At 41.0% G+C, this 11832-nt stretch overlaps 1 protein-coding gene across 2 annotated transcripts; it reads left to right on the top strand.

Moving 5' to 3' along the window:
- The first annotated feature begins 38 nt into the window (after nucleotides 1-38).
- On the top strand, nucleotides 39-9515 carry LOC141772331 (alpha-1,3-mannosyl-glycoprotein 4-beta-N-acetylglucosaminyltransferase C-like). Of its 2 annotated transcripts, XM_074643196.1 has the most exons (5): nucleotides 39-316; nucleotides 4140-4232; nucleotides 4560-4710; nucleotides 6419-6673; nucleotides 6781-9515. In XM_074643196.1, the coding sequence occupies exons 2-5, from the start codon at nucleotides 4143-4145 to the stop codon at nucleotides 7677-7679; spliced, it is 1395 nt and encodes a 464-aa protein (XP_074499297.1). In that variant the 5' UTR covers nucleotides 39-316; nucleotides 4140-4142; the 3' UTR covers nucleotides 7680-9515. The 2 variants fall into 2 exon arrangements, with proteins under 2 accessions (XP_074499297.1, XP_074499296.1); XM_074643195.1 differs by lacking the exon at nucleotides 39-316 and having other exon boundaries at nucleotides 3371-4232.
- Nucleotides 9516-11832: the final 2317 nt, after the last annotated feature.

The following is an 11832-nucleotide window of genomic DNA, read 5'->3' as shown; positions in this document are numbered from 1 at the left end:
GGACAACATTTAAACAGTGACGACGAGTCACCTGCTTCATAAACATTAGAGCCTCGACCACCTGGTGGCTGCTGGATGGATACTCACGCCCATCAACGCAGCGTTTTGGAAGAACCAGCAGCATTTAAAACGAGGAGAATGTGGTGAAACACTGGCTAGACTTTACATGTAGGCTACTACTATCAACAGGGCGACGCAATTCTTCCTCTCCGATGATGCCATGCTTGTTTTCCGTGCCTTATAAGTACAGTATCAAGGAGCATATCCGCTGACTGGAAGCTGTTCCGTGAAGAAGGAGCGGACTCTCTTGAAGGAGGTGAGCTGGACTGAAGTTTCAGTTTCTACTTTAACATATATATATATATATGACTCAAATCAGCCACTTTTCAATAAGCAGCGATTGTATTCGTATACATTTAGCTCACTTTGTTTCTTTTTGTTACGAATGCGTAATTTACGTGCGTAATTTGTTTATTACTCTGTTGTTTTATATAGTATCGCTGGCAGCGTTACTGTCCAACGCAGGCTACTAAGTAACTAACCTTAGTTGGTTCGCAGTTGAAACGATTAAATCACTAACTTTAGTATTATTACCTAACTTCTTTTTTTTTTTAACAACCTATTCATATAGAATAGGACTATATTGGACTAAAAGGTCTACAGATTCCCTGTGGTTGTGTTTATTATGGATAGCCTACAACGTTACTGTAAAAAAAGAAAAAAAGTCTTGTCCCTTCAACATGTGATGTAGTCACACCTGTCCTGTCAGTCATGTTTAGTCAACACAGTGTAATCCCTCACTCCGAACAGGCTACACGGTCAACATGGTTTTTGTTGTGGGAATATAATTTAAAGGTACTGGAGAGCCTGGAGGAGAAGGTTGTTATTAGATCATCTGCAATGGATCGAGGCTCAGCAGGCTATACTTGTTGACAAAACTTGTCATCAAGCTTCTTTTAACATTTAATAGCTAAGCTTGACTCATTAACATTAGAGTTTTATTTGCCATTTGCACCTATAAGTACATTGGAATTCTGAGCAGTTTACACCGAGTCAGCTTTAAGACAAGAAAAAAGGTAGAAAAGGCACAAGGTAATTACAGTACAAAATAAGTAGCACATTCAACTCAACACAATAAAATAAATAAATTATTAAAATATAAAATAGTGTTGTCAATAAATAAACTAAACTACCCTCTGCATAGGAACGATACCCCAGAATAAAAATATACAGTACATATATATATATATATATATATATATATATATGCTCCATGACCATGTTAGAAGAACTTGTAACTCTCAAAAATATTTTAAAAAATAAATAATTTATTTCAGACAATTCCACAGTGGAAGGCAGCATATTGCACAGCATTTCAGTGCATTCAGTTCAGATGTACTGTGTGTCAATAATGGTATGGAGGTAAGGTGTGGGGTATTTGTGTTCCTCTTTAATGTCCTTTGCCACCAGTCTTATTGTAGCCTGGAAGAAGCTGTTGTGAAACCGTGCTCTGTGAGATATCCACAATTGCGTTTTTGGCTGTGCGTAATTACGTTGTGACTATAGTCAGAATTAGCATTCAAGATCTATCCATAACGTCATTTTGACTATATAGTCAAAAGGACACATGAATGGAGAAAAAAAGTAGTTTGTCAAGTCAAGTTAATTTTATTTGTGTAGCCCAACATCACAAATTTGCCTCGGGGGCTTTACAATCTGTGTTTGAACCGTACTAGTCAAGCTAGAATAGTATATGGATGTGGTTGGAAAGAGAGATAACTGGTTTGCTCTGTGTGTTCAGTTGTTAGACAAGCTGGAGTTAGGGGATGGTCAAAATGTAATTATGGATATCTTGGAATTAGATTAGCTGCAGCAGCAGCTGATTACACGTCTCACAGCCGGCTGCGCATAGAGACCAGTGTTTATATAAACTAGGAAAAAAAGTAAAGTGTAAAATAGCCAATATGTCTTGTTTGTTCCTTGTTACTGATAGAGAGTTCAATCATCCAATCCACCAAACAACTCAAAACAAGAGAGAAACACCAACAGGAGAATACACTGTTTACCATTGGCAGAGCATTTTGGCAAATTTTTCTTGGGCGCTACCCACATAATCAGCTGTGCTGCTCATCCCACAAATGCATGATCCTTACAAGTTGGACATCATTGTAAAGGTAAATAAACAGGCTTTCCAACGATGTAAAATACAATGCCAATTAGCATTGTAACAACAGAGAAATAATCCACCAAACACAATTTACCGAACTTTTTTTCCCCAGTTTATCTTCATTAGAGATATCTGCAACGTCATTTTGCCCAGTCAAAACTCTAAGTCAACATATCCATACTTCTGGATAAACAGGAAAGCAATCTAGGCACTCATTTATTATTTACATTCCACTTTATTGTAGTGGCGAAATCATTTAAAAATCCAACATGTTTCGACCACTGTAGGTCTTCGTCACAGCCGGCTGCGAGACGTGTGTTCAGCTGCTGCTGCAGTTAATCTAGTTCAAGATATCCATAATTATATTTTGACCATCTCTAACTCCAGTGGGAGATATCTACAACGTCATTCTGACTAGTCCGAATTTCATTTTAGATATCTAAAAATGATAATGTAGATATCTACAATTGAGGGGGAATTAAAGATGTTGTGAACTGTAATTATGACTAGTCAGAATTAAATTGTAGATATCTGAAACTGGAATTTGTAATTTGTAATGAGAAACCCCATACACATGAATGGCAAAAGTAATTTGAATTTTAGTTTTGCCTAGACAGTTTTGCCTAGACAAAATAGGATTAGGGATATCTTGAATTAGAGTTTTGACTAAGCAAAATGACGTTGCTGATACCTCTAGTGAATAACCTGTCTAGCTATTAAATATTAAAACGGCTTGCCATATGTCCTGTGCCCCTACATCAGAGGAGGAATAGTTTGACCAGACATTGAACTCATCTTAACACAATTCCGCTTTCACTGTAATGAAATTCTTGTCTGTCGGCGCCTGTGAGCAAATCGAAGGGAAGTTGACTGTCTTAGCTAAATATAAATCCAACAGTGACCCTCCATTCAGTTCACTCCCAACAGTGTTTACACAGTAGGTACTTCCCCATTCTCATCCACTGTGAACGCCCTATCTATTGTCTGATGACTATTTTGGCAACATTAACCCAGAATTAGACAAGAACAAAGAAAACAGAAAGTGCACAATGGCAATAGAAATGAGAAACAGTACAAGCGAGCATCAACAATTATAAAAGTATGCTAGCAGTTTTTTTTGTTGGTGTGTAGGTTTTTGCTGGGAGGCTATTCCAGTGTAAAGTAAATGCACTTTTAGGTTATTGGTAATAGCTGCATAATGGCCACAATGGTAAGTTGAATCTGACAATGTTTTGATAACAGCTATCTAAGATCTGATATAAAAACTCCACCGGATGTTGGGATTCCATTGTGTAATGGTGTAAACCTTTTTTTTTTTTAATGAGAGCCAGTGCAGGCAAGTCACTTTTGTGATAGGACAAGTCCAGCAGCGGCTCTCTGAATGAGCCTTACACCGGCTACCTGTTGCTTTTAGAATTTATCTCAAAATGTTTTTGATTAGGCCTACGTACAAAGCCCCGATAGGCCTTGCGTCAAGTTAGATATCAGATCTCTTATTGCTCTGGGATGCGTCATTCCTTGTGGTTCCAAGGTCCAGATACTGCACACAGAGGTGACGGAGCCTCTTTGTAGTCAGAGCGCTCCTAGACTGTGGAATGACCTGTCCGAGGAGATCAGGGCTGCAAACTCTGTCTCATCTTTTTTAAAAACACACTATTATTATCTACAGTAGCGGATACATACGGTAAGTATGAGCGCGTAAATATATACATTTCTACTCTTAAGCAGCACAGAGGAGCACAGAGCTGCTTGTTTATGCCAAATTAGGTCCCAACCTGTTACTGTGTCTGAGCCTTCTGAAACATTCATTAACCATTGGCTGAATTATTTACTGCTGTGCTGACTGAGTTACACACCAGCATAATGGAGTATTCACTGTGTGTGTGTGTGTGTGTGTGTGTGTGTGTGTGTGTGTGTGTGTGTGTGTGTGTGTTTGTGTGTGTGTGTGTGTGTACCCATGGGTATGTGATAGGAAATGAGACGTCATACGAAGAAGAATGTCTTGGTTGTGCTGCTTCTCATTGGAGGATTGTACTTCGTTAGCCATTGGAACTTCCTCATTGCTGTGAGTACACACCCACTCACACACCCACACACACACACACACACACACATGTACACACACACTGGATGACAAACAAGGCTTACATTTCAGCCCACTAGATGCAACACTCACTGCTTACATGTAACAAAGTACACGTAAAATTTAAACAAACTTGTAGGTGAGGCTTTTACAAGAAAAGCATCACTTGAATTCTATTCGCATTGCTCTTGCTTTACAAAGTAGCCTGCAAAACATCAAAGGTTGCACTTTGTTTCACTTTTTTCTATGGAAAACAGCGTCATAACTGTAATTTATTCTATTCGATCAATAGTTGTATTTGTTTCGCAGGGCCGGAAAGGGTCACCCGAACCGATTCCAAATGAGTTGACTTGGCACTCGGAGAGGTTGGTTAGTAGCGAGTCCTGGTTGGACCAGGGAGATTACCTGCCTCTCAATGTGTCCTATCGGCTGCTTGCTGGAGCACCATCTACTCAACAGAGTGAGTCACGCACTTCACGAGTCACGTCTGTTGCTTTTTGGTGAAAGTGGAATTGATGTGATAGTCATTAACTTTGTGCCAAAGTAAGTTCCAAGCTGCCGCCTTGTTGCAGGAAGATACCCTTGAAAGAGCTGAAAATAAAATCCACTCATAGTAACACTTTCTAGTGCGCAAAGTGTTTTTTTTGCTCCCTTCACATTTGCATATTTGAACTTATTGTATATTTTGCCTTACAACTGTTACATGTGTACAATTTTGAAATGTTTTTTTATACTGAGAAATTGCACAGAACATGTTTTACTTGCTTTAATGTTCAAAAAACACATTATTGTTCTCCTCCTGTCTGTCTGAATATATCTTTATTCACCCTCTATCTGAAACGCCTGTCTCTTTAAGCCTCCTACTCCTGAAAGCCCAGTCTGCTCTGATTGACTTGTTGCGAGACAAACATGTTGCACCTTCGCAAAGGAAGTTCTCAATCTGTGGGTGGTATATTCTAATGAGCCTGCATGTGACATAGGAAGGGGAGCCAGATGTGATTGGCTTGTTGAATCACATGTTTTCTGATCTTGGCAGCCCACAAAAAATACTGACTGGTTGTCTTATTTCACAGTTTGTGGGTTGGTAGGAACTCCAGATATCCAGATGTGCACAAGCACTGAAAAAGGTTATAATAATAAATATTTTTTTTTTTTCAAAAAGTTTATAACCTGGTGGTGTTTCAGAGAGGTAATACAGGCTGCTCACTTTCATCTGTTGATGTTTCTGTCTGTCAAGCTACTGAGCATGAAATAAAACCAAAACCTTCCCACCAACAACTTTTCCTACCATCAAGTCTACTGTTGTATCGCTGATGGTGACTTCTGACCTCCCTGTGGAGTCAGACAAAAAGGAGACGATTTTAATTTCTAATAGTAGTAATAGTAATAATATAACAGTAACAATACATTTAGAGTTTAGATTCTTTTGTTCAACAAAATCTTAATCCTGCGGTGATAGTCTTGCTGTCATAGTCAGTAGTGTACTCAGCACTTTACATTACATTTTGTCCTTGTTAACTGAGCTGGTTGGGCGCCCCTATAGTTTAGGGGTTAAGACGCCAACCATGGACTGTAACATGCCATTAGCTACAGTAGTTGTTGTAGCTAACAACAAATGACTTGCTTCGGAGGGCTGTAGTGAGCTGAGTGTGTGGGTGCAGGTAAAGAGAGAGGTGGTTCTGGGAACTTGTGGAATTAGATAAGCTGGAATGGCGGCTGACTAGTGAACAAACAGGTGAAACTGCCTATCAAACCAGTTGGAACAGCCATTGTAGTTTAGCCTAAGGCTGTATTCTCATTAATTTGAGAATTGCTCAAGTTCCTCTGCAAAGTGGCGTCATCTGGCAAAGCATTGTTGTTTTAACACAAGGCTGATTTTGGTTTGTGTACTTTAGGCAATTACAATGTAGATATAAGGCCTGATTAAGTAGTGGACTATCTAACCTTTGCTTGAGTGAGAGCAGTATTCAAGGACAGTTGAATGGTACATTAGGTAAGGGTTAGAGAATGGTGTTACCTGTCTGAGGTCCGGTAGATTTATGATGACCTGATTACCCGCTGCAGAGCCTAATGATAGGTCAAAACATGATTTAACATTAGTACTGGGCGTCCATAGGAATGCTCACCAAACAGATTGACGTTGTTAATGATATTATTTGATGTTTCAGGGTATTTATCAGTTGGAATCTCATCGGTGAAGAGGAAGAATGGCAACTATCTAACACCAACCTTGAAGTCCGTCTTCTCTCAGTCATCTCCTGAAGAGCGCTCCTCCATGGTGGTGGTAGTGCTGCTAGCAGATTTCGATGTCAGCTGGAGAGTCACTACAGTGAGGGAGGTCAAAACTGAATTTGCCGTGGAGCTGGAACAAGGCCAGTTGGTGGTCCTCCATGTTCCTCGGGATCTGTACCCTCCTTTTACAGGTGTAGTGCACGTGTGCTCCTACTAGTGTACAAAGTCACATGTGTGTGTCATGAGTGTTTTGTCGATGCTGTGATACTGATACAAAGTCTCTCTGGTTCTCATGCAGGTCTAAAGAGGAACTACAACGATGCTCCAGACAGGGTGTCGTTCCGCTCCAAGCAGAACCTGGATTACTCTTTCCTGATCAACTACAGTGCCGGTCTTGGACGATACTACCTCCAGCTGGAGGACGATGTCTCCTGTGCAAAAAATTTCCTTTCCAGCATCAAGAGGCGCGTCGAGGAGCAAGAAGCCAAGAAGACCACCTGGACAATGCTGGAATTCTCAACCCTCGGCTACATTGGAAAACTCTACAAATCAACCAATCTTCCTCTCCTGGCCCGCTTTCTCTTCCTCTTCTACCAGGAAATGCCCTGCGACTGGTTGATGTCTCGCTTCAGGGAGTTGCTGACTCAGAAAGGGACAATCATCTTCAAGCCCTCGCTGTTCCAACACATGGGGACTTTCTCCTCATTCCAAGGGACATACAACAAGCTAAAGGACAAGGACTTTGAGGAGGGGTCGTATACCAATCCTTTAGCTGAGGTTTATTCTGATATGTCCACCTACAAGAAACAATACCCAAAACTGGCCTGGGATGCTGGAGAGGGATTTTTCTGGGGACGCTCCCCGGAAAATGGAAGTTACCTGACTGTGGTGTTCAAAGACCCTACAGTAGTGACGGGGATAATCGTAGAATCAGGGTCAGAGGGCAAAGACCTCCTAGAGTCAGCTCAGGTGGAGATAGGCCATGACGTGATTACCACAGAGAAAAATGAGAAGAGTTGTAAAGAGTTCCAGCCAGTGGGGACGTTAGCGAATGGGAGGTTTGAGATGCAAGAGATTGACAAAAGGAATCGCTCTACCTCTTCCTGTTTGAGGATCAAAGTCACAGCTGGGCAGAAGGACTGGGTGATCATCAAGAAAATCAGGATACTGACAAAGCTGAGTACACCTCCACTCTAAGACTATAGGAGGGATCTTTTTATGCCTCCGTGCCGGCAACAGCCGTGGCCAGAGGTCATGCGTAAGGATGGCTGCTCTGGCGTTGTTGGAGTACCTTGCTGATGTGACTGTAAGACGAGACCGAGTATTTAGAGATCATTCAGATTTTCTGGCTGACACTCAAGGCTGCCAAGGGATCCAAGGTATCTGGCTTTAGAGCGCCAGACCCAGAGAAATCATGCATCATCTTGTGTGTTACGGCCTCTGCCATTAGCCGGGGATGCACTGTTGTTTTTCTCACATCCTGACAGAAGCTGCAGTCTCACTCCCTGGGATCGGTCCCTACCGCTGGAGGTTTCCCTGCCCGGATTGGTCCAGCACTTCTGGACCAGCTCCACTTGGGCATCGATCTTCTCCATCGTCCGTCTCCGACGTCTCCTGTCTTCCCCCCCACTGACGCATATACCCACCCATGGATAATTTACAAAATGATAATAATAAGAAAAATAAATTAAATTACTTGTATACATATATACAAATTCCCACATGCAGAAATGCATACATAGCTGCCTGTTTGTCAAAAACAAAAGAAAAAAGAAAAAGGGGGTACAGTCTCATTGGGACATGTCGAATCCAAGAAGTTCCGTTATCAGGTCTTGATTTAAAAAATGTGAGGGATAAATTATATTTTATGAAAGATATGACTTTTGTGTTTGATTGTGTATGGAAGCTTTTCAATCGCTATTCAAGAGGAAAGCTCTTTAATCCAAAGGTTCAAAGATGGGACAACAAAGACTTTTCCAAAGTGTAGCAATAAGACGCTTCGCTTGAATTGGACAAAGGATAATCAACTTGCGTTCGTGAGTTCTCAGGGCCCCACTCTGCTTCTCAGAGATACTGTTAAGTGGGATGTTGTGTACTTGAACATGTGTTTGGATTATAATGTAAAGCAGGGTGTTAAGGAGGCACTCGTTTTGTTGTTTTGGGTCTGGGCAGGGATTACTTTATTTTCGTATGTTTGCATTTTCTTTTGGGTTCTTAGATCAACAGTTGTTGCTTCTTTAGTTAGGGTCAACAGCTAATGATATACTGTACGTCTTGGTGTGATTTATAGATTACAAGTGCACACTCTCCTGTTTCCCTGGGGACGCACTGTTGTCATCACCCCAATTTGTGGAAGATTTTATTTAATAAACTGTTGAATTTCTTTAATAATAATAAAACAGACAACCATGTACACACCATGTTCCATCTATAGCCCCTTCCACACTGCCTGTTCAAAGCGGGGAACATTGTGCGGTTATTCCACCTTGCTGTTCTGTATGAAAGTTACAGAGACGGAATGGAGTTGTTCCACCGCTGAGCCGGCAGCAGAGGTCTTCACAGAGCCGAGCCGATGTCTGTGTAGAAGGGACAGCCGGCACGGCGGGACTACTCGCATACACACACTAGACGTCGACGCTGTTAAGCTTAACGTCACGTCGCCGTTGTTTCTGTCAGTGTGAAAAAGCAAAGCTGGCGTAACGGCGGATCTTCTTCACGGCAGTATTGCGGAATCTCTGTGTGTGAAAGGGTCTCATGTCTCCCTCGTGATCATCAACAATTCCAAGCAAAACTGCATGGCCCAAAATAGAAGCAAGGTTGGCGGCCCTCCACCTGTTGCCCTCATGCTTTCTTTGTGTGCTTTTTTTGCCTGATGTATTCCAACCACTTTTTTTTTTTTACCTCTGCCAGGGTCCTTTGTTCTGAACTTACAGAGTTGATAGAGTTTGTTTCTTTTTTCCATTTAGTGTTTTTTCTTCTGTTAATGATTCCAGAACTGAGACAACAACAATAAACTGCATTTTCTTTTCTCGACTTCTCTGATGAGTGTCTCAATTTCACGTTCGGCGCTTCTGAGCTTCATAAAACAGGACCAGGGCGTACGCACGGCTTTATAAATCTGACGGGAAAAAAAATGCTGATGTGCATTTCTGCCTTTGACCCTGATCAGACAGAGTGCGTTTTTCAGTTTGCTGCGTCTTTTTCATCGTTGCTAGGCAACCACCTAATGAGTGCTAACGTTAGCACGAAACGTTTTCCACTCTGAGTTTTTAGTCACCTCGAAGCGTTTAGGGCGTTCCTGCAAAAACGTGAGGCGCATAAAGCAGAAAAAAACGTGAGGTGCTCAACAATGCAAAAACAGTGTGCAAATCGCTTTATTCTCATTGAAAACAATTACAAAAAGCTTCGCCAGGCAGCTAAAACGCACCGTCTCATCTGGGCCATTTTGTGTACACACAGTTGTAGTTGTGAATCTACACAATGTTTTATGCCTCTGGCCCCATGTATTATGTAATTTTATGCTTTTAAATAAACACATGTATCAGACTTACAATTTAGGACACACACACATACTAGAGGTGGGTATTTGTATTGTCCATTGTTTTTAAATGTCGAGGAGTAGGGTGTGCAACTCATGTAGTCACTCAACACTGAGGCATGAGTCATTGGGACAGTGCCATTCTGTGTTACCAAGGATTATGCTGCTATTTGCCAAAGTATCCAAGACGCAATATCCTTCATCAGATTATACGCTTTAGTATGACCACACCTAGAGCCTTGCAGTGTGCAGGACTGTTCATGCCTCCACTTTGATTGTAAGCTATAATTTTACTACACTCGTAAATCATATCTGTGCTCTTACTGGAGAAATAAATTCCCCAGTGTGTGCTATATTGACAGAAAAATCTGATTTTCTACATATACCAGAACACGTCAGTACGAGCTGCGAGTTTGCTATATTACATAAGCTCTCTTTTCTGATTAATAAACAAAATAAACTCACAAAATGTCAATAAAGGAAAAAATTCTTTCTCTCCTACACCGAACTAAGAAAGGTCATTCCGTCCCTTTTTTTAGAAGGGTAGGGGTGGGGGACAGGAGATGTTCAGGGGTAGATAAAAAGACAACAGTAGATGTCATATAGAAGTGGTGTACATCATCTGAAAGCTGGGAACCTGGGGCCTCATTACAGAAAAAAACTGCTTGTCCTATATTCCTATTAAGGAAACAATTCCTAAACTCATAGCTGTCTCAGGCCTCCTACCTTAATTTAAGAAAACCTAACTGTAACTGTAAATTTGATTCTTTAATCGGCCCTCATCCTGTCATGTCTGCATCTTTGAAGTCTCTGCAATGAGGCCCCCGAAGATTAATTTGAGATGCAGCTCAGCACTGTGTTTCAAGTGGTTCGAAATCAGAAACAAAAATGTATTAATTGATTAATTGAAATCAATTGTGAAAGTGTATAAGGGCTTAGAACATTATGATGGAAGTATATGATGGTCATCCCTATGCTCTATTACAGGGGTGCACACACTTTTTCAGCATGCGAGCTACTTATAAAATGACCAAGTCAAAATGATCTACCTACTATAAAAATGCAAAACATATATTTATTTATAAATATATTGAGTATTCTTTATATGTACAATATATGTTGGTGTACCTTGCATAACTGCATGAACCCATATTGTACAATATAACTGTACATTTTTTGTCATTACCTTACTCTGATGACTTGCACTGAATGGAATCAGCCAGGGATGCATAGTCCGGACAGTAGCTGCTGATAGCCAGCCTCAAGCACACTTCCAAATGATCATCAGTCAAGGTGGAACGGCATTTGGACTTAATAATCTTCATGTGGGAAAAGGCTGACTCGCATAAATAAGTGGAGCCGAATAATGCAGTCAAGGAGGTAGCACATTTCCTCATGTTGAGGTACTTTTCCTCTGTGAGTAAGTTCCAGAACTGTCCATGAGCCCTGGACTTAAGCTGGATGTCAGCTTGTAGTGTCAAAATCTCATCCTCCACTCCAGATGAGTTCAGGTGAAACAGTGTTGCAATTTGTTGGCTGACGTCTATTTTAAAAAAAAAAAAAAAAAAATGTTTTTTTTAAATGCCATGCGATCTACCCACACTACCTTCGCGATCGACCGGTAGATCGCGATCGACGTATTGGGCACCCCTGCTCTATTATGTCTCATAAATTGTTGCAGCAATTTTTGGCTTGATACCATTTGTTACACAGATTTGTTGCTAAATTCAACAATTTTTTACAACTCGAGCTGCTGCAGCGGTCGTCTCTCATACCTTCTTCTTTGGAGGCAGACCATTAAATTGCAATGCT

The sequence above is a fragment of the Sebastes fasciatus genome, chromosome 8 (genome assembly GCF_043250625.1).
Source record: "Sebastes fasciatus isolate fSebFas1 chromosome 8, fSebFas1.pri, whole genome shotgun sequence".
In the NCBI taxonomy this organism is placed as follows: domain Eukaryota; kingdom Metazoa; phylum Chordata; class Actinopteri; order Perciformes; family Sebastidae; genus Sebastes; species Sebastes fasciatus.
The sequence above is the reverse complement of the archived record's forward strand: the minus strand, read 5'-3'. Positions and strand labels throughout refer to the sequence as shown.

Coding starts and splice junctions, on each gene's coding strand:
- LOC141772331 (XM_074643196.1), top strand. CDS start 4,143: ATGAGACGTCATACGAAGAAGAATGTCTTGGTTGTGCTGCTTCTCATT. Junction 4,711..6,418: donor AGCACCATCTACTCAACAGA/GTGAGTCACGCA, acceptor TTGATGTTTCAG/GGTATTTATCAGTTGGAATC. Junction 6,674..6,780: donor TCTGTACCCTCCTTTTACAG/GTGTAGTGCACG, acceptor GTTCTCATGCAG/GTCTAAAGAGGAACTACAAC.